At 47.5% G+C, this 20,467-nt stretch overlaps 1 protein-coding gene across 5 annotated transcripts in view; it reads left to right on the forward strand.

Moving 5' to 3' along the window:
* Window positions 1-212: 212 nt before the first annotated feature.
* TMEM273 (transmembrane protein 273) overlaps window positions 213-20,467 on the forward strand; it is a 30,735-nt gene continuing 10,480 nt past the window's right edge. For 2 of the 5 annotated variants that reach the window (XM_025880403.2, XM_025880404.2), the window contains exons 1-3: window positions 218-394; window positions 19,477-19,530; window positions 20,276-20,416. In XM_025880403.2, coding sequence (XP_025736188.1) covers window positions 349-394; window positions 19,477-19,530; window positions 20,276-20,416 — 241 coding nt within the window. In that variant the 5' untranslated portion in view covers window positions 218-348. Of the gene's footprint in view, window positions 395-4,436; window positions 4,617-19,476; window positions 19,531-20,275; window positions 20,417-20,467 lie in introns of those variants that run through there. The other 3 variants (XM_025880401.2, XM_025880402.2, XM_073904512.1) reach the window with 3 other exon arrangements.

Raw genomic sequence — 20,467 nt, forward strand, 5'->3', positions numbered from 1 at the left:
GAGCAAGAATCTGCACCCAGGGGCACCTCTGTTCCCATGCTGTGTGTGTGTGTGTGGTGGTGGGGGGGGCGGGTTATAGGAGATAGGTGGGGTGATAACCAGTACCCAGAAAGCTTCGAGGAGCCCTCCTCGTGGACTAGCTCCTTTCCACCAATGGCAGGGCCGGAACAACAGGGGCTTCCCTCAGCCCTGCCCTTTGACAGAGCTGAGAGGAACTGAGCAACCTCCTGGCAGTGGAGGCAGCTTCCTCCTTGTCTGTCACGTGGAGCTTGGCTCCCGTCCCTCACAGCCTTGGGTCACACAGCCCGTAGTGCCTGTTCAGAGAGGAGCCAGGAGCACAAAGCCAACATGGGCTTGGGGGCCAACATGCTGAGAGCCGTCCTCCTCCTCCTGGGTAAGTGAGGAATGCAGAAATGGGGTGGTCGGGACTCTGCTGTGGCACGGCTGCCTCAGTGAGTGGGAAGCCGGGGGAGCATTAGCCCCCTGGGGCCCAGTCCCTTAAGCACAGATGTGTCCCTTTGGATAGATGGCTTTTTCACATTTTGAGATGGGAGACAGTGAGCAATGATTTTGTCTGTTTCATTCCAGCTGCAACTTACAAACGCTTCTGGGCCAGAGGAGAACAGGAAAGGGTCATGTGGTAGAGTTTTGGGCTCAGGACCCAGACAAATCTGGCTTTAAATTGTGGCTCCATTGCTGACCAACTGCAGCAAGCTTCCTAGACCCTCTCTCAGTTTCTGAACTGATAAAAAGGGGGATAATAATGCATATCTTCTAGGATTGTATGAAAATTAAGTTCAATTTAATTAAGTCAAACCAAAATAATTACATAAAATGGGAAAATGTAGGCATATAGATGCTTCTCTATAGTTAGTGGTGAATCAGTCTTATTAAGAAGTGGGGTAGTCTCTCAGTCACCCAGAGGTATCCTGGCTTTTTAAAGTCATTTTTATTTCTGTGCATCAAAAGAAGGAAGAAGGGAGAAAGGCAGGGACTAATAGAAAAGTAGTGCCAGATAAGGAGGGAGAAATGTAAGACCAGAGAAGCAGACAGAGAGGAAAATCAGGAGAGATACAGATGGAGGCACAGAATGATGGTTAGAATGATATGTATAGACAGAGATAAACAGAGATGAAAGAGCCATGCACTTTGCAAAATCTGCTTTGACATTAACTGTTATTTCTTAAAAAGGAAACAAAGGTTCCTCATCTGCACAAAGATGTTGTTTCTCAGATCTTGCACTGGGTCAAGACTCAAAGGCAGGCAGTCTATCTCCAGATCTAATCTTCTGTCTGAGGAAGCAATAGCCTGTATCCCAGACATGGGCAATGTTATTCCCATGGGCAGGACTCTGTCCAAAGCCTGCATCCAGCCCAGAAATGAACAAAGACCTTGGCTTTCTGGGAGTTAGCATGTCAGGCAGAGCGCCTCGGCATCTAGCAGTTTACACATGGAAATGGGCATGTGTAATGAGTGGCAGTGGCAGTGAGGGGTGGTTAGAACCAGCAAGCAAGAACGAAGTGTGTGCAGGGCAGAAAATGCAAAGTGTGCTCAGTAAAGTGGCAGAAGATGGCAAGCGTCTTGTGACTTGTTTCTGCTTTTGACCTATCTAGATATACAGACCAATCTGTCCTGGGGGGGGAGGGGTGGAGAAGTTAAATTTAAGAAATCCAATGAAAAAATGTGCCTATGATACGAACAGGCACCTTGCTGAAGAATTACAAATGATAAGCCTTGAAAATGCTCAAGGTCCCAAATAATAAAAGAAATAGTAACATGTAACATTTTTGAGTGCATTCGTCATGCTGCATACTCCCTTCAACACTTTATATTAGCTCATTCCAACCCTACAGCTTCATAAACAGGTCCCACCATTGTTTGTATTTTAAGGATGAGGTTTTAATTAGTTGGTCAAGGTATCACAGCCAGTTAGTGTTTTCAGATACTATTGGGTAGAGATAGTAGTGTTTAGGAGTGTGTGCCTCGCTCTAAACAACCGGAATGTAAATCCTCTTTGGCTGTTTACCGGCCCCGGGAGTTTGGGAGATTGTCCATCCTCTCCTTGCTCGGTTTTCTCATCTGTAACTTGGGGATAATGATTGTACCAACCTCATAGGGCTGTTGAGAGAACTCAGTCTGTGACCACATTTAAAGCATGTGGCCAGTATCTGCCCTGAGGTGAGCACTCACTATTGGATATTTGGAACGCTGATTGACCCAATCTTCTCAGGAGGCAATCTGACAATATGTAGCAAAGTGCAGGTTGTTCACAACCTTTTACCCAGAAATTCCACATTCGGGAACTTATCCTGATGAAATAATAGGGTAACAGCTCCCCAAAATATTTAATAGGATGTTATTCAGCACTGCAGACCCCAGTAGACACCAGAAAGAAATGCTTTTCAGTCAGAATCTGGCTAAATCCAATACGTTTACATGAAAGACATAACTTTCTCGAGGGACAGAGGAGATGTGACATGGACAGAGGAGAGGTGACAAAATGATAGCTACAGAGTTATAGGTACGGAATTATATTTTGCACATTTGTTTGCCTATCCAAAAATTGACTGGAAGGAAATACAGCACATTGTTAATAGTTTCCTTTTACTTTTTCTAGGAAATAGATAATGAGGCATCTTTTAATTTCTTTGTATTGACGTTTTTCATAATGATCATATATATTCTTAATACCAAATAAATAAATTTCTATGCACCAAAAAATAGCATGATAGCCTGTTGAAAGTTGTAAGAAGTAATTGAGCTTTTCCTTTATGAACTGGTCAAAGGAACCTGGGAGATTTTCTAGTGATACCTACTAATACAGGGCAAGTGACCAGGCCAGTCACCCCGGGGCGTAGGAGAGTGCTGTGCATGAGGGCTTTTGGGAACATGGGAGGAAGAAGGACATCTCTCCCTACTCCTGTGACATCAAGGCTGCGTGAGCCACTATTTTCCACATACAGAGTAGTTGGAGAGTTTTGGGAAACCCAGTTTTCCAATCTTCTAAAACTATTTTTAAGACTGAGATCAATATAACAAACATTCGTGAATTAATGCATTTTAAACACCTTGAATTAATGCATTTTAAAATCTGGCTGGTTTTTTAGATACATGTATTTGAAAGTGGATAGATAAATCAACATGTCCGTCAAAGAAATGGAACGTCAGAGATGGAGTTAATGCCCTTTGGGCTCCCCTCTTCTGTCTTGTTTTCCTCTTTCCTCCGGAGGAAACGGCACCCCTGCTGTGACTGCGTTTCCTTCCTGTGTTGCTTTCTAGGGGTTCAACATGTGGCATGAATGTCATGCTACCTTAGGTCCCCATGCTGATCACATAGATCAAACGTATTTCTTTCAACTACCTATACGATTCTTTTGAAACACTACATCATAATTTAGTTGTACCTTCCAGTATTGATCAAATTGAGGTTGTTTCTTACTTCTTGTATGGTCGCTGATGCTGCCACGAGCCGTCTAGAAGCCCCGTGTGGCTGTTTTCTGGGAGACAATCAAGAAGAGGTGTTGCTGTCATGGGTATGGGCAATTCTCCCCTCATTGGATATCGCCAAATTGCTCTCCAATGGCGAGGCCTGGACCTCTCTGTCGCCCTACAGGTTTAGTAACACCCAATAGTGTGAGACTTCTTATTTTTTTGCCAATCAGAGTTGTAAAATATTATCTCCAAGTTTTTAGGTTGCGCATTTCTGATTACTAGTGAGAATAACCATTTTCCCTGTATTTATCAGACAGCCAGGTTTCTTTTTCTGTACATTTCCGGTGGTTTTCTTTGATTATTGGTCTTTTATGTATTTTTTCTGGACATTAATTATTTGGCTCTGTCATGTGTTGAGATATCCTGTCTCAGTACATTGCTTATCTTTTATCTTTGTGGCATTCTTTGCCCTGCAGAAGTCTTTAAATGAGATACAATCACATTTATTATCCTTTGACTTTTGGAGTGTCTGGTTTTTTCCCCTTGTCTAAGAAACTTTTTTTTAAAATGTAAAGTGGTCGCATTTTCCATGATTGTACCTTTAATTTATTTGGAATTTATTTTTGTGTATGGCCTAAGCAAAGGATCTAATTTAAGGTTTTTTTCTATATGAAACATCACTTGACTTCATATCATTTATTTCACAATCTTTCCTTTCTCCCCTGCTTTGCAGTGCTTCTTCTACTTTACACCCATTTAATGCATATTTGAACTGTTAATGGGATTCCTATTCTGTGCCGGGGCTTGTGTCTGTCTGTGTTGAGTCATGTCACACAGTTGTATTCACCATAGCTTATGAATCTTGATAACTTGTAGGTAAGAGCCCTTCCCCTCCTCTTTCTTCTTCCTCACATTCTTCTCCTTTTTCTTTGACATTAAACCCATCTTGGCTCTTACTACACCTTCTCTCTTGCGTGTAGATTGCTCTCCTTGAAAGCATCATCAAAGTCCACTTCCTGAGAGTTGATTCTGAGCATGGTGCCTCGCCCAGTCCTTCTACGTAGATCTCATTTGTTTCTCACAAACAGCCCACGAAGCATGTGCTCTTATCATCATGCCCATTTCACAGATGAGGAAACCAAGACCCAGAATGGTAAAGTAGCTTATCAGAGGTCACATAGCAGGTGAGTGGAAATGCTGGGATTCAAACGCAAATAGTTTGATGCTGAAAAGCTGTATTCTTAACTCTAATACCAAACTGCCTCCCAGTTGAGAATAGAAAGTAATGTCATCATGGAACACTGACATGACTTTCTGAACTGTTCTCTCAATTTTTTGTTTCAAGATAGTTTCAAACTTAAAGAAAAATTGCAAGAATAATAATACAAAGAACCCCCATATGATTTGCCGATTTCTTACTCAAATCACATCATTTGCTTTATCTCATGTTATCTCTCTAGAGAGATATGTTTATACAAAACAAATGAGGATATAAATATATATACTTCTATATATAGAAAGAGAGAGACGTCTTTTTTTCAGAGCCATTTGAGAGTAAGTTGTATATATCATGGTTTTTTTTTTTAAACCCCTAAATACATTAGTGTGTATTTCTTAAGAGTAGAGACAATCTCTTGCATAACCACAGCACAGTTAGCAACATCAGGAAAGTTAACATTGACAAAATACTTTCACATAGTCTGTCACAGTCCAATATTTTCACTGGACCCACCAATGCCCTTTGCAACCTTCACTGTGGTCTTGCAAAGGAGCCAATGGAGGGGCAGATGTTGCATTTGGTAACTTTGTTTCTTTAACCTTCTTTACCTGGAACATCTCCTCAGCCTTTGCCTTTTATGACATCGGTATTTTAGAAGCTTCCATCTCCTTTTCTTTCAAAGAACATTCCTCATTTTGGAGCTGGCCTGATATTCTAGTGATTTCAGTTATCCATTCTGTACTAGACAATGCATAACTGCTCTTGGGTCCTTCTCAGGGTTTCACATTTGGAAGCAGAAGATACCCATGTGAGAAAGGCTCATGTTCTTTTGACATGATGATAAAAGACTTGCAGCTAGATTTTGGATTATGGTTGTCACAGTTCTAAATAAATTATTTGCCGCTTAACTACCACCCAATCAATATTGTTAAATTTTGCTAAAATATTGCTCTAAGAATAGCTATTGAAAATATCTGGTGAAATTTCTAGGCATTTTCTTAGAGGTTTGCACCTTCCTTTTTAAAAGGCTGCCAGATAAAATATTCCAATGGACTCTTAATGCCAACCAAAATGTCAGCCATCTGTCTCCTTTTTAATTCTGTTAGAAAGCACCCGTTGAAATCTATGTATTATTATAATCATGATAATAAAAGAAATACAATATCACTTTAATTATGTTTCAGTGCCTAAAACATTCTTCATTGAAAGAGCCAGAGGTATTGAAGAGAGCAGAGGCTTCCCCCCGCCTTAATTTATAATGAAAAGATGGCAGAGGCCGGGGTAAAGAGAATTAAATTCGTTTTTATCTTACAAGTCAAAGTCATCACTTTATTCCTTGGCTCTTAGTCCCTGAGATCTTTGTAAAAATCTTTCCTGACAGCTTTTCCCCTGTTTCAGATTCCTGCCAAGACAATGGTTCACAATCGTGCAGTGAGTGGATTCCTGGAAGAAAGAATTCTTGACATGTTAGTTTTCTTTTTCTGTGCAACAATTTATCACAAATGTAACAAAATAAAACAATACAGTAGGGTCACTCAGAAAATCAGTGGAACATAAAGGAAAAAGGGAGGACCCCAGGAAGGTGAGGAGAAATGTCCTGATCAAGCCAGCATTCTCTTCATGACTTTGCCCATTTTCTAATTGGTTTGTGTGGTGTTTCCTTTACTATTGGATTTTAAGAGTTCTTAATATCTTCTGAATATGAGTCTTTTGTCAAATATGTGATCTGAAAATACTTTCTCCCAGTCTCTAGCTGGTCTTTTCATCCTCCTCACAGGGTTTTTCACAGAACAAAAGTACTTAATTTTAAATATACTGATATTTTTTTCTCTTATGGATCATGCTTTTGATAGAATGTCTGAGAAGTTTTCACTACTCAATTGCCTAAATCTCCAAGATTTTGTCTTACGTTTTCTCCTACTTTATTCTTCACTTTCAAAAAAAGTTTTTAGCAATGGTATTTCTTTTGCCTTTCCATGTAAATTTTAAAATAATCCTATCTACATCAACAAAAAAATCTTGCAAGGATTTTGATAGGAATTACATTAAATCTATAGATCAATTTGGGGAGATTTGACATCTTTATTATGCTGACTTTTCCATAAACTTGGTTTGTATTTCCATTTAATAAGATTCTTTTTTTATTTCTCTCAACACCATTGTGGATTTTTTAATATGTGAGACCTGTACATGTATTATTAGGTTTACATCTAAGTATTTTTTGGGGGGGTGATAGTAAATTGTATTGTATTTAAATTTTCTCTTTCTACATGTAACTGTCCGTATATGGAAGTATAATTGATTTGTGTATGTAGATCTTCTATTTTGCCATCTTAATGAACTCACTTATTAATTCTAGGGGTTATTTTTTAGATCCCTTGGGATTTTCTACATGGACCATGATCTGCAAATGGTTGTATTTTTCCCTTTCTGAATGGTATGCTATTTTAATTTCCTTTTCTTGCCTTATTGGACTGGCAGGAACTTCCAGTCCTATGTTGAACAGGTAGGGTGATGGCAAATAGCTTTGCCTGTCTTTGATCTTAGTGGGAAAACATCTTGTTTCTTATGATTAAGTATGATGTTAGTTGTAGGATTTTTTTCATAGATTCTTTATTAAGTTGATGATGTTTCCCTTTTTTCCTAGTTTTCTGAGGATTTTTCTCATAAGTGGGTTTAGAATCTTGTCAAAAATGCTTTTCCTGCATCACTCATTATGATATGTGATTTTATTCTTCTGTTGTTTGTTAATGTGGTGGATTGCACAGATGGATTTTTGAATATCAAACCAGCTTTGCATCCTTGAACAGACTCCATTTGGTCATGATGTGTAATTCTTTTATTTTGCTGAATTCTACTTGATAACATTTTGGTAAGGATTTTGGGTTTGTATTCATGAGGGACACTGGTCTGTAGTTGTCTTTTTTTGCACCATTTTTTCTCTGGTTCTAATGTCATGGTAATGTTGGTTTCATAAAATGAATTAGGAAGTATTTCCTTCTTTTTTATTTTCTGGATGGAGTTGTGCATAATTTGTGTTAATTTTTCTTTAAACATATGCTAGAATTCTCACCTGAAACTGTCTGGGCCTGCGGGTTTCTTCCTTGGGGTTTGTAGATTATGAGTTCAATTTCCTTAATAGTTATAGGGCTCTTCAAAGAATCTATTTCATATTGGGTGAGTTGTGACAGTTCGTACTTTTTGAGGAATTGGCCCATTTTATCTAAGTCATCAGGTTTTTTTTTTTAAAGATTTATTTATTTATGAGAGAGAGAGAGATTGAGAATGCACACATGGGGAGAAGGGGCAGATGGGGAGGGAGAGAGAATCTCAAGCAGGCTTCCGACTGAGTGTGGAGCCCATCATGGGGCTCAGTCTCAGGACCCTGAGATCATGACCTGAGCTGAAACCAAGAATTAGATGTTTAACCAACTGCATCACTCAGGTGTCCATAAGTCACCAGGTTTTTATGTGTAGCGTTGTTCATAGTATTCCCTTATTACCCTTCTGATGTCTATAGGATCTGTAGTGATGTTCCTGTTTCACTTCTGATATTGGTGTCATCTCTCTCTTTTCCCTTGTCAGTCTCATTAGAGGTTTGTCAAATTGATCAATCTTTTCAAAGAATTGGATTTTTTGTTTCACTCATTTTCCCTATTATTTTTTCTTTTTTCAACCCTATTGATTTCTGCTCTTGTCTTTATTATTTACTTCCTTCTGTGTGTTCTGGCTTTATTTTGATGTTCCTCTGGTTTCTTCAAGTGAGATATTAGATTATTGTTCTAAGACTTTACCTCTTTCCTAATGGAAGCATTTAGTACTATAAATTGACCTCTCAGCACCACTTTAACTATGCCCCACAAATTCTGATATGTGTGTTTTCATTTTCACTTAGTTAATAAATATTTTGAATTCCCTTGGGACTGCCTCTTTGACCCATGAATTTTGTAGAAGTATCGTTAGTTTCCAAGTGTTTGGAAAATTTCCTGTTATCTTTCCATTGTTGATTTCTAGTTGAGTCCATTGTGACCCCACTTTGTATGAGTGAAATTATTCTTTTTGTTGATGTTTGATGCAGAATATAGTCTAGATACTTTGATATATCTTATATAAATGCTTGAAGAGAATGCGCATTCTGCTGGTGTTGGGTCCTGTTGCTTGATAGTATGGTTGAAATTTTTTATATTATTACTGATTTGTTGTACTGATTACTAGTTGTTTTATCAATTGTTGAGAGAGGCTATTGGAGTCTTTAACTATAGTTGTGCATCATTCTATTTTTCCTTTCAGTGTTACCGGTTTCTGCTTCACATATTTTACAGCTCTGTTGTTTGATTATAGAGATTTATGATTACTGTGTCTATTTGGTGGATTGACTCTTTTATCATTATGTAATATAATACAATGTCATGTAATATCTCTGGCCCCAATAATTTTCTGTGCTCTAAAATGTATCTGATATAAATATAACCATTCTTCCTTTTTGTTAATGTCTGCATGGATTTCTTTCTTCATTTTTTTACTTTGTACCTATCTATATCATATTTGGGGTGAGTTTCTTGTAGACAGCATATGGTTTGATCACTTTTTAAATAAAATTTGCAAACCTGTTTTTTAATTGGTAGATATAAACAATTTACATTTAATGTAGTTCTTGATATGTTGGAGCTTTCAGTCTGCCACTTTATATTTTGGTTTCTCCTTGTTCTCTATTTTTCATTTCTCTTTTTCCTACCTTCCTGGGTGTTACTGGAACATTTTTTAGAATTCCATTTGATTTGTCTCTAGTGTTTTTGAACATATTTCTTTTCATACCCTTTGCAGTGTTTGCTGTAGGTATTACACTATATATATACATAACATATCACCATCTACTGTTGTCAACATTTTAACAGTTCTAGTGAAAAGTGGAAATTGTGTCTCTATGTCCCTTTCCTCTCTTAAATATTTCCTCTACATATATTGAGACAACATATATTGAGACCTCTACAAAATTTTAGACATGTTATTTTTTAGCCTAAACTGTCAAACAGAATTTAGAAATCTTAGAGGAGAATGAAAGTCTGTTTTGTTGACTCATATTTTTATGAGCTGTGACAGCCACACTTTGACCTCAGGCCACATGCTGCATCCAGTGGGCCTTCCAAGGTCCTCAGCCCATTTGCCTTCCTCTCTCCATCTTTCAGGATCTTCTTATGTTTGTTTGTTTGTTTTTGTATAATATCTAGGTTTTATGCTATATTTAGTGAGAAGAATAGGGAAAAGTAAGCCTGGTCTCTCTCTCCAGAAATGGAGTTCTGAAATGAGTTTTTAAGAGCCTGGCGGATGGGTGATTGGGAGGAAGCTCTTTGGGGAGGGGGGTCTGGGCTCCTCTCAGACACACAGCACTGATCCTGGGGGATCATGAGGGAAGAAAATGCCCTCAGGTAAGGGCAGCACAGTGACCTCAGCAAAGTGCCTGCTGGGAATTCCCGGTGGTCCTTGAACCCTGGACGGGAGCTGGTGTGGCCATCACACAAATCAGCAGATTTTTTCACTCACTTCCAAATTAAACCACTTGTGCTTCCTCTTGAAAGTCACTGTAAGCATCTCTGTCACATCCAGACCCTCATTTATTCTCCAAAATTGCCTGAACTGCTCCTTTTATTAAATTTGATTCCATTAAATAACGGGCTAATGGTTCTCAGTAAGATGAACTGGCTTGCTCTCTCCTGCTCGTCTGAACAAAACAGATGAGCAGCTGGGGAATTTCTGCCTGGAGCCTGGCTGCACCCCCTCAGAAACCTATACAAACCTTTGGGCCATGTTGTCAAGGAGCTGCTGTCAGGGGATGAGGTGAAGGGCCTGGAGCTGGGCACAAGGACGTCGGAGCTTTCGCTTACAGTAAGCAAATAATGATTTTTATCAGGCTCTGCTGTGACACAAAGTTAAGCCCCGGTTGAAGGAGTTGAAAGTCTACAGGAAGAACAGTTGCAATGTGGTCTCTTAGGTGCTGAGATGTAGGAAACATGGAGGGAGACAGAGAAAAAGGCCCTGATCCGAACTAGGGTGTCTGGGAGGGCTTCCTGGAGGAAGAGTCCTATTGAAACTGTGGTCAACTTGGAGCCACTGTCCAGCCCGTGTGCCAGTGTGAGGCCCTTTCCTGGAGCCAGGCTGACCCAGGTTCCAACCCCAGGACTCCCCTATTCAGGAGTGTGAATGTATGTGTGCCCCCATGTCATACATACGTTCAAATGCAAAGAGTTTTTTTCTTTCTAGTCATGTTATAAAGTGTTTTCAAAGTTCAGGAACTGGGTCAGCATGCACCCATAAGGGAGAGGGGTTTGTTTGTGCACTGGGCCACCAATAGTGAGGGTGGTGTGTCCAGGGAGGAAAACCAGCCTTGTGGGGGCCTGGGAACTAGACAGCAAGAGGGGGACTGCTTTTATTTCAGTGACGAACAGGCATTCCTTGGCAGATAACCAGAAAATCTCACTTCCTTCCTCCACTTGGCAAGCTAGTTTGGGAAGCACGCTTCAGCGCTGGCCAGAAGTCTGGGGGGAAGGCGAGGTGTTGGGTAGAAGGCCGGGTGGGAAGGTTGACGGGGCCAGGTCCTGCCCTGAATCCCGCAGCATCCTGGCATCCCAGGAGACCCCAGCCAGGCCCCAATTCCTCCTGCTCTGCCCAGACCAGCCAGCCAGCCTTTGGGCCTTCGGCAGGGCTGAGCTTCCCCCCTGGGAAAGATGACCCCAGGAGAGTGGACTGCAGGGCCCTGAGGGGCAAGCGGGCTGGGTCATGTGTGGATGGATCTCTAACTTTTAAATATTTAGACTGTGGCACGCCCTGGACTCTGTGAATGTTAGGAGCTGCCTTGAAAAAGAAGTGTCCAGCGCAGACCCTGGCACACAGTAGGGCTCAGACAACCTCGGTCCTGGTAGATGGAGGCAGGTGGTGGGGTGTTGCCAAGGCCCCGGGGCTTTCATGTTGGCTGGGTGTTGCTGTTTCCGCCGCAGTGTCATGGGCCTTTCCCCCGTGGGCCAGGCCAGCAGTTATCCCGCAGCCCCGCCCCCAGGGCTCATGCTTCCCTCAGCTGGTCCCCGAGGACTGCGGAGCAGAGCTTCTCAGAGGCTGAAGAGCACAGTATGAATATTGCATGAATAATAAGCACGCCACCACTTAGCGGTCACGCAGCGCTTTCCCCCTTCCACAACACTTTACCATCATTAATTAGTTATTCTGCGCTGCTTCCAGCTGCCCCAGCTCTCCCTGCAAAGGCACTCTTGCAAACGGGCCTTCCCTGGTCCGAAGCCCCGAGGCTGAGTGGGTGGGCTGCCCCCCACCTGGCCTCACACAGCCTTCTGGAGGCCTCTGCCTGGCTCTGTGACTTCCGGTAATGTTGACGGGGAGGACAATCTTTCTGACCTGAGTTCCCGCCCAGAGCCGCTTCCTGGCATGCAGTGCTCCCCGCATCTCCCGTGGCCTCTGGAAAGCTGAGGACACCATCTCAAGTGGGTGGCTGAGGGCCTGTGGGGGAGAGTTCCCTCTTGCCCCTCGGTCCATGCCCACACACCTTCAGGGGATCCTCACAGCACTCTGTGTGTGGTAAGGAGGCTTCCTGGTCAGCCGCGTTGCAGAGTGGCCACCGAGCCGTGAGTCATGTCCTGTCTGGCCCCAGGCCACTGGATGAGCAGTGGCAGAATGGAGATTCAGATGCTCTAGTTCCAAGTGTCATTCTTTTCTACCCACCATGGAGTCAGTCATATGAAGCATTCATGCCCCCCTGGAGACAGTCAAAGATGGACCAACCCCCTTAACCAGTGTGTGCAGGGTTAGCTGGGTGGCCCCACAGTGGGTCCTCTGGTCCTGCCCTCCTTGGACACCACCATGCACCTGACCGGGGCAGCCTCAAGCTCCCCTTGCCTTCCAGCACCTCCAGCTCCCTCAAGGTTTCAGCAGCTCACCTGCTAGGTGTGATAGCATTTGATGTCACCGCCTGCTGGCCAGCATGGGCCTGGGACGCCTTGGGGGGCCCTGCCCCTTTGGGACCGCTCCCCATCCCTGGAGTACCCTTGGTTCTACCTTGGGCCGAAGCCGGCTCCCTGCCCTCAGCCCCTCCATTAGCCTGGAAAGGTATTGATCAGTTTGGCTTCTATAGCTGAGTGTTTTAATCCCCGTGTGTGAATCTTTAAGAATTAATTAGCAAAGATTGCGCAGGAAAAACAAAGTGGGCACAAGTTTTGGTACTGTCTGGTCACCCACCAGTATTATTTTGCTCTTAATTACGATGCTATTTCTGGAAGCTGGAGGCATTTTCCCCTGCATTTGGGAGCCTCGGGTCAGCCTCTCTTTCCTCCTGGTGGCCTCCGGACTCTGGTTCCCACTCCGGGCAGCTGTGTCCTGGCTAGCTGACCCGTCCTTCTCCTCTGGAAAACCCCGAGAGCCTCAGTTTACCGGTGCCCCTCACTGCTCTGACTCGCTGAGCTGCCTTTTTTATTCCCAAGCCCTTGCTGGTGCCTTTTCCTCTGCCTGGACAACTGCCCTGCCTGGCCCCATTACCCGGCCCCCCATCTTCACTAGGTCCTACTTGTCCTTTTGCTTTTAATTTAAATAATGCTTACTCCAGGGGGCCTTCCCTGACTCTCCCAGGCTGGGGGAGACCCCCCCCCGTCCTCCCACATGGCTGACGGCTGCGTACTTCCATGTGTGGCAGGAACCCCGTGCAAGGAATTCCCTCTCAGTGGGCAGGTTCAGGCGGGTGTCAGGGCGCACGGCTGGCCAGGCTGGGTGCTCAGCTGGGTTTGCGAAGCTGGTGGTCTGACTCCTCATGCCCTCTGGCCATGGACCGAGGCCCCACGGGGCCGTCTTTGCTCTGCTGCCCTTTGTCCTCAGTTTTCCTTTCACTTTCTATCTCTGGACCATGCATGGCTCCGGCAGGTGCGGGCTCTGCCCCGGGTCTAGGAGCTTTGCTGGGAAGTGGGGAACACTCCGGTGCTGGGAGAGGAGCAGCGAGGCCTGTTCACTCCGAGCTGGCCGCCGCAGTCTGGCCAACAAGACCGGAAGGTGAGATGGAGCAAGAGCAGTTTCGGGAGCTTCCCGGGCTTGGGGACGGGGAGCCTGAGGTTTCTGCAAGTCACAGCCATGTCAGACCCCAGCGCACCCCCAGCAGCGGCTGGGAGCCAGAGCGCTCTGCACCTAGGCCAGCCCAGGAGAGGACTGAAGCGGGATGCTCACTGCGCTGTACTCGATCCAGGACCTCAGGCCGGGGAGACAGAGACATCCGCAGCAATGACAGCCACGTGTGTGCCACCTGTGTTCCGTGGGGGTGCCACAAGAGTTTCCTGTCTCAGAGTTACAGCAGCAATGGTGCCTCGCTTCTCCTTGGCTGAACTTCACCTCCCTCCCGAGCCCACAGTATCATTCACTACTGGATACTCAGTCTTATCACCTGAAGCCACTTCTGGTTTCATACTCAGTGGTTTTGGGGTCGCTTCCCAGTTAGTTCAAGGTTCTCCCCTTCCAGGTTCTCTCTGCATCTCACAGGAAGAGAAACTGAGTTCCAAGGAATCTCACCTCTCATCCTGGTCCTGGAGAGAAGCTGTTTATCCTGAAGCGTGTCCTCGGTGCCATAGAATGGCAGGCTGGACAGTGTACGTGGAGTGGGGGCAGAGGAGTGACAAGGTGGTGGGGGTGATCCTGAACAAACCCAGAAAAAGGGGACTTCCAGAGGAGGTGGCTTTGTGCTAGGTCTTGAAGGATAAGAAAGTAAGAACTTTCCACGGGAACAAGGAAGGCGTTGCATCAAAGACAGCAGCATGTGCCAGGCAGAGGGGCAATGGTGGCTTAGCCTGTGGATCCTCGCTGGATTTATGAGAGGCTGTATTGTGAGTGGCTTGGTTCCAGCCAGCATTCTCTGCTTCCCTCCCCACTTTGCCAACCTGATTTCCGGTGTTGCTTTATGAAGGACCTGCCACCCAAGTCATCAGGACTCTTCTGATTGCGGATGACAGTGACTTAGTTCAGATCAGATTAAGCTAAAGAAAGTGTTTCCTTACTAAGGTGACTGGTCAGTCAAGAAGAGGTGTTTCAGGCACAGCTGGATTCAGGTACTCAAAATCTATCTTTAAGACTTGGTCTCAGCTTGACCCTCTTCTGTGGCGGCTTCAGTCCCAGCAGGTTCTCTCCATCCAGTGGGCCTCCCTCAGCCCCACTGTTACCAATTCCAAAAGACACTCCTGTTTCTCCATATTTCCCTCAAGGTCCCTGAGTTGAGTCTTACTGGCCTGAATTGGATCATCTGCCCCACCCCTCAACCAATCACTGCTGACTGGAAGCTGGAATATGTTAATCAATCAGGTATTCATGTATTCGTCCTGGAGCCAGCCCTGGGGGAATCCTATGGAGGTGGTTCCCCAAAGGAAAGCCAGGGGGGACTGCTGGCAGCCAAGGGGCCAGGGGAGGCGTGCAGGCCACACAGCAAGCGTCCATCGTACGTGTCCCCATTCAGACTTCCTCTACCTGGTGGAGACGGAGGTTTGCAGGAAGGTGCTGGACATCGCCCATGACACTCTGATTTTTCTTTCTGTCTCCCTTGTCACTCCATGAGCTCCTTTATCCAGGACAGGGGTCTTGGGCTGCTCTCGGATGCCCTATCCAGAGCACACGGCAGGCACTTCCTGACAGCATTAGGAGAGGGTGGATGCCTGTCTAGACACTTGAAGCCCCTTCCTCTGGCTGGAAACATTAGAATCCATGAGATCTAAAGTTAGGAGCCATTCTGCAATATTTAAGTTCCAAGATGAAAATGACCAAGCATCAGGTGACAAACACTTAGGGCGTCTTCTCCTTATTTTTAGTTCAGACACTTATAGAACGACATTTGAGTGGTCACATGCCCACTACCCCACAAATGGAACCGCATAGCCGGATTCTGCCTAAATAAGGGTGGTGAAGAGTTCCAGCCCCCATTGAGGGTGGGCCCAACAGGTGTCATGGACAGCCCAGGAGGTCTGGACATCAGGGATGGGCTCTCGGTGGGTTAGATTCCAACTGAGATGGGGCAAGGCCACATTGCACCCTCAGCTCCGTCTCAGAGAGCAACCCTATTGCAGCCTTCCCCTGAAGGTTGTCCTCTCGTGTCTCAGGCGAGGGGGCCCAGCAAGCCTCAAGGCCTCAGGACCATTTACTCTTGCAGGAGGCTCCTTCCTGTTTGGAAATCACTCGCAGAAGCAGGCGGTGTTCTACGTGACTGGGGTGGGAGGGGCTGCAGAAGGAGGGCTGGAGACTGGCTATTTCGGCAGGGAGGGGTGGAATAGCATCCTTGGGCAGCAGCATGTTCAAAGGGGGCACGAAGAGGAAGAAGGGACTCTAGACTCAGAGCCATAAGTGCCTCTGTGCACCTGAGGGAAAGGCACCATCCCTCTGCAGGTGTAGCCGCAGGTGTGTGACTTGGTGGGAGCTCCTGGGCACAAGGGGGAGACTTGAGGGTGGAGACCCATCTAGAGGCAGCTCTCCACGCTAGGTAGCAGGAGGGCTGGCCTCTGGGGCCTCTGCTCCTGTCCCCAGTGCCTGGTTCGGGGTGGGCAGCCTGAGGAGTGCCGACAGCCAAGTTGGAGCTGGCCAGCACTGTGCCTGGTACTGCCTGATGAACAAATCAGCACAGTCCCTGCCTGCCCCCCAGAGAGACCAGCCTTGATACAGCCAGCCTCTGCCCGGTCCCCCTGGACTCTCCCCTGGGTTGGAGAGTCTGTCCTCTGGACGCTAAGCTTCCTCCTCCTGTTTGCAAAGAGAACCCAGAGAATTCCAGCAAAGAACGTGCCCTGCGACTTGCTCCTGGGGCTCTCACAGATCTGAAGGCAGGAGCGTGCTGGAGGCCTCTGGCTGTGCTGCTGGGCCATCCATCCTCCAGCTAGTTTGCAGAACCAGAGGAAATGAGCACTGGGGCCTCGCAGGGGGTCTATGGCCCAGGAGGGACTCCTCCTGTTCAAGACCCTGGCAGGAGGCGGGGGTAGGGTTGGCTGGGCTAGTGTGCTTATGATGGATCCTTACCCGGGGCCTTGTTAGAGCGCAGGGCAGAGATGCAGAGTGCAGGGGGAAGGCTGCAAGGAGGGAGTTCCCTCCCCAAGGAGGGGAAAGGCTGCCGCCGAGTGGCCATCTGGCTGGCTAGCAGGAATTACTGGGACCGATGTGTCCACCGCCCCGTTTTGTCTGCCTGCAGCTGGAAGGGCACTCACTCAGACCCTGACCTCGGACGTGGTAGGGGAGCCTGAAGCCCTGAGAGCCTGTTTGGGGCCAGGGACTAGGGGCCGCCTCAGGGCTTGGGGCCAATACAAAATGGAAAGTGGAGAGTGGTGTCTCAGTGCGGGCTAGGGTGAGGAGCGAGGGCTGAGCTGAACCCCAGCCATGGAGTTCCTGCCAGGGGCGCAGAAAGAGCCAAGCGTTGAGGACAATGTCACTGGTAGGCCGGGCAGATGAAAGAGGCTGGGCTGCCTGCTGAGCTCTGGGGCCCGGTGCTGTCAGGGAGGGCAGGACCTGGCAGGTTTTTGACAATGTTCTTTCTCCTCTTTCCTTCTCAGCCCTGCTGCCAGAGGTCTGAGCTCCTATGGCCCAGCCTCCATTCGTCCCCATGTGACCAAATCTCTTTGTGTTTCTTTCTCTCTGGCTCTCTGACATTTTCCATCTCGCTTTTCCTGACCTGTGTTCTTTCTTCTTTCTCCATTTAAGTTTCATTTCGGGCCCATATAAAGTTTTTACACGGCATGCATCACAATGCATCACATGGAGAGTGATGGTCACCAGCAGAAGACACAGGAAAGATGTTTGTGTATGAAGGGGTCAGGGGAGAGACTCCGTCTGTGTGCCTGGCCCCACTTGCTGATGCTCTGCCCTGCCCTGTCCCCAGCCTGCTGCCCAGTAATGGCAGAGAGGGGTCAGGCTGGTGTCAGGAAAGGAGCCAGGGTGAGCACGGGGCATATGCAGCTCTGAATTTTGGGCATCAGTCTGGAAGTCAGCTCCTAGCCCAGCTACTCATAACAGCCCAGCCCAACCATGTGCAAAACAGAAGATTTTGTCCCATCCCTGGAGTGGTTTTCAACCTAGCTGGAGCAGCAGGTTTAATGTAAAGAATGTAAAGAAACAGTGGAGCTCAGCAGGGGCTTGGGGGAACCCACAAGACCAAGGTCATATTGTATGTGGGGGTGTCTGTCTGAGTGGATAGAAAGACAGAAATCATTGAATTTCTAAGAGGACTTGTGATTAGAACAAGGTTGTATGCTTTTGCTGCATAACTCCCCAGCTTTATCCATTGACTAAATGAAGCCACCAGAAAAATCCCAAACTCCATTATGATGATCCCTTCCCCATCAAACACATGCAGAGCAAGATGTCCTCTGTGGAGTGTTGACCCAACATGTCACCCCAGGCAGCATTGTCTGTAGTCAGCAGACATGGCCCTCAGCCATCATTCAAGCTCCGATAAGTAGGGAATTGGGAGGTGAACTTCTCTTGGAGCTAAGCTGGGGAAGATTCAGCCTCTCCCAATGAAGTCACCTGCTTCCTTTGAGAAGCAGGGGTCGTGGCACTTCCTGCTTCTGCCTTTGCCTGGAAGCTTGTACCTAGAACCAGGCTTGGGTCTCATCATCCGCCCACCCCAGCCCAAGCCCCTCCGGCCCTTGACCTTGTGGTTTGTGGCATCATTCCGTTAGCTCCCTGGGATTCAAGTTTGCAGGGTGTCATCCCTGTGTAAGTGTCATGGCTCAGACCCTGGCCCTGCCACCTTCCACTTCCCTTGGCCTTTGGGCCCATTATCGAGTCTTCAGTGCCTCTGGTTCCTCATTCATCACACAGAGATAATCACACCTAGCTCCCAGCGCTGTTGCTGCGAGTACTAAGTGCATTCCTGCAAGTGCCACATCGGTATCGCCTCGAAATAAGTGGCCAATTACTGGACGCCTTCCCCTGCAAGGCCTACAGCTCTGCCGTGGGTCTTTGAGGGCTGGTCTGCAGGGACCGTGGCCCCAGCCTGAGCCCCGTCTCCTGATGGAAGCTCTCAAGCTCTGGCCGGAAGCATGAGGCATCTCTACAGTGTGATCTATCACCACCGTTCATTCAGCAAACGTCGTTAATGCCTCCTTCGTGCCAGATGCTGTGTCAAATGCTGGGGTAGAACATTCCACAAGGCACGGACAGCACAGAGGGGTTAGTGGCGAGAAGGTGCAGCCAGTGGATTCATAGCTGAGAAGCTCTTAGGACGGAGGGTGCCCGGCACACAGCAGTGCTCTGTAACATCGTTGAATAAACGGTGGGGTCATTTATGGTGGCTGAGAACAGCCCCCGTGGAGCACACAGCTGAGCCAGGCGTGGGGGCTCAGGAGGAAGCAACATGGGAACCGAGATGAGGGGAAGGAGGAGAGGCGAGAAGATGGGGCCGGGCAGAGGGAAGGGCCCAGAGGCAGCAGAGCCCCCAGCCTGGGTGGGGAACTAGAAGCAGTGCGGTCTGGCTGGGATGAGAGGCTTCGTGAAGGGGCTAAAGAAGCAGGCAGGGGTCAGAGTGTGGGTCTGGGACGCCATGTGAAAGAGCCGGCTGAACGGAGCTCGATGGAACCGCGCTCCCGGCATGGGGTGGGAGGAGGGCGCTGACGTCCCTGCCAGGCTCCGGGACGCTCCATGGCAACCAGGAGCCCGCCTCTGTGTTCCTGAGGCCAGATGCAAAGCAGCAGAGGTACCTGTGCCACGGCTTCCCGGACCGGTGGGACACAGGGGTTGGGGATAGGGCTTTGGCCCTCGACCCCTGGTCTGAACACGGCCACCAGCTTGGTTCTAACCAGACTCTGGGTTTTCTTTCTTTGCAGATGTTGGAGGAGCTCCAGTGTTAGCAACGGGCAAGTCTGCTGGGGCGGAAATCGGTAGGTGGCTGCCCAGCTTCCTCTTTGTGCAGGGCTGAAGGGGCAGAAGGGGCAGGGGTGGGGTGTGCTGGGAGTGTGGCTGGTTTCCTGCCAGTCATCACAGAACAGGGGCTGCACTCACTTCCACATCTGTCCCCACAGCGCCCTGCATACTGCCATGCCTCCCCCTCCTCCCTCTACCTGCACGGTCCTAGCTCCTCTCCACCTCAGGGGCTCCCCTCAGCAGGCACAGTGCGGTCTGCAGACTGTGATCTAGAATCTTCACCCCTCTTCCTCCGGGAAAGCTCTCGGCTTCCACGCCAGCCCAGACCAGCCTGTTACCCTGGCGTTAGGGCGAGCTCCCATCAGCCCCCGCTGACTGCAGGCCCCTCAAGACGGAGTCATATCTTTTCCTTTGCCTTCCATGCTCACCACAGAGCAGGCAGCCAATTAACACGTGCTCGATAAATGAATTAACGCAAGGCAAGTGAGGTAGGGCTGGGGGAAGCCGGAGGAGGGAGCCATCAGCCACTGGGGAATGACTCCCATGGCTGAAGAGAGCAGGATGGGGTTCCAGGAGGAGGCGATGGGGGGGTAGGTAAGGGGCGGGGGGGGCGGATGTGGCCCTGGGCTTCAGCCAATTGGCATGTGGAGTTTTCGGGTGACTTTGGACTTCACCCCGAATGTGAAGGGAGCTGTAGAAGAAAGACCTTTGCAGGGTGGTGCCTGATGGATACCCATTGGTCAATTCCTCCCTGCCCTGCAGACATCAAGTACGCCATCATCGGGACGGCTCTGGGCGTCGTCATATCAGCTGTCTTCCTGGTCCTGAAGATCTGCATGATCAGGAAACATTTGTTTGATATCTACTCCTCGGACTTGAGAAGCACAAACCCAGGCTTCAACGGTAAGGGAGCAGCGACCTCCGGCCTGGATCTGCCCCGCCCAGACCAGGATC

The sequence above is a fragment of the Callorhinus ursinus genome, unplaced genomic scaffold (assembly GCF_003265705.2).
Source record: "Callorhinus ursinus isolate GAN/ISIS: 27379988/994484 unplaced genomic scaffold, GSC_fseal_2.0 scaffold20, whole genome shotgun sequence".
NCBI lineage: Eukaryota > Metazoa > Chordata > Mammalia > Carnivora > Otariidae > Callorhinus > Callorhinus ursinus.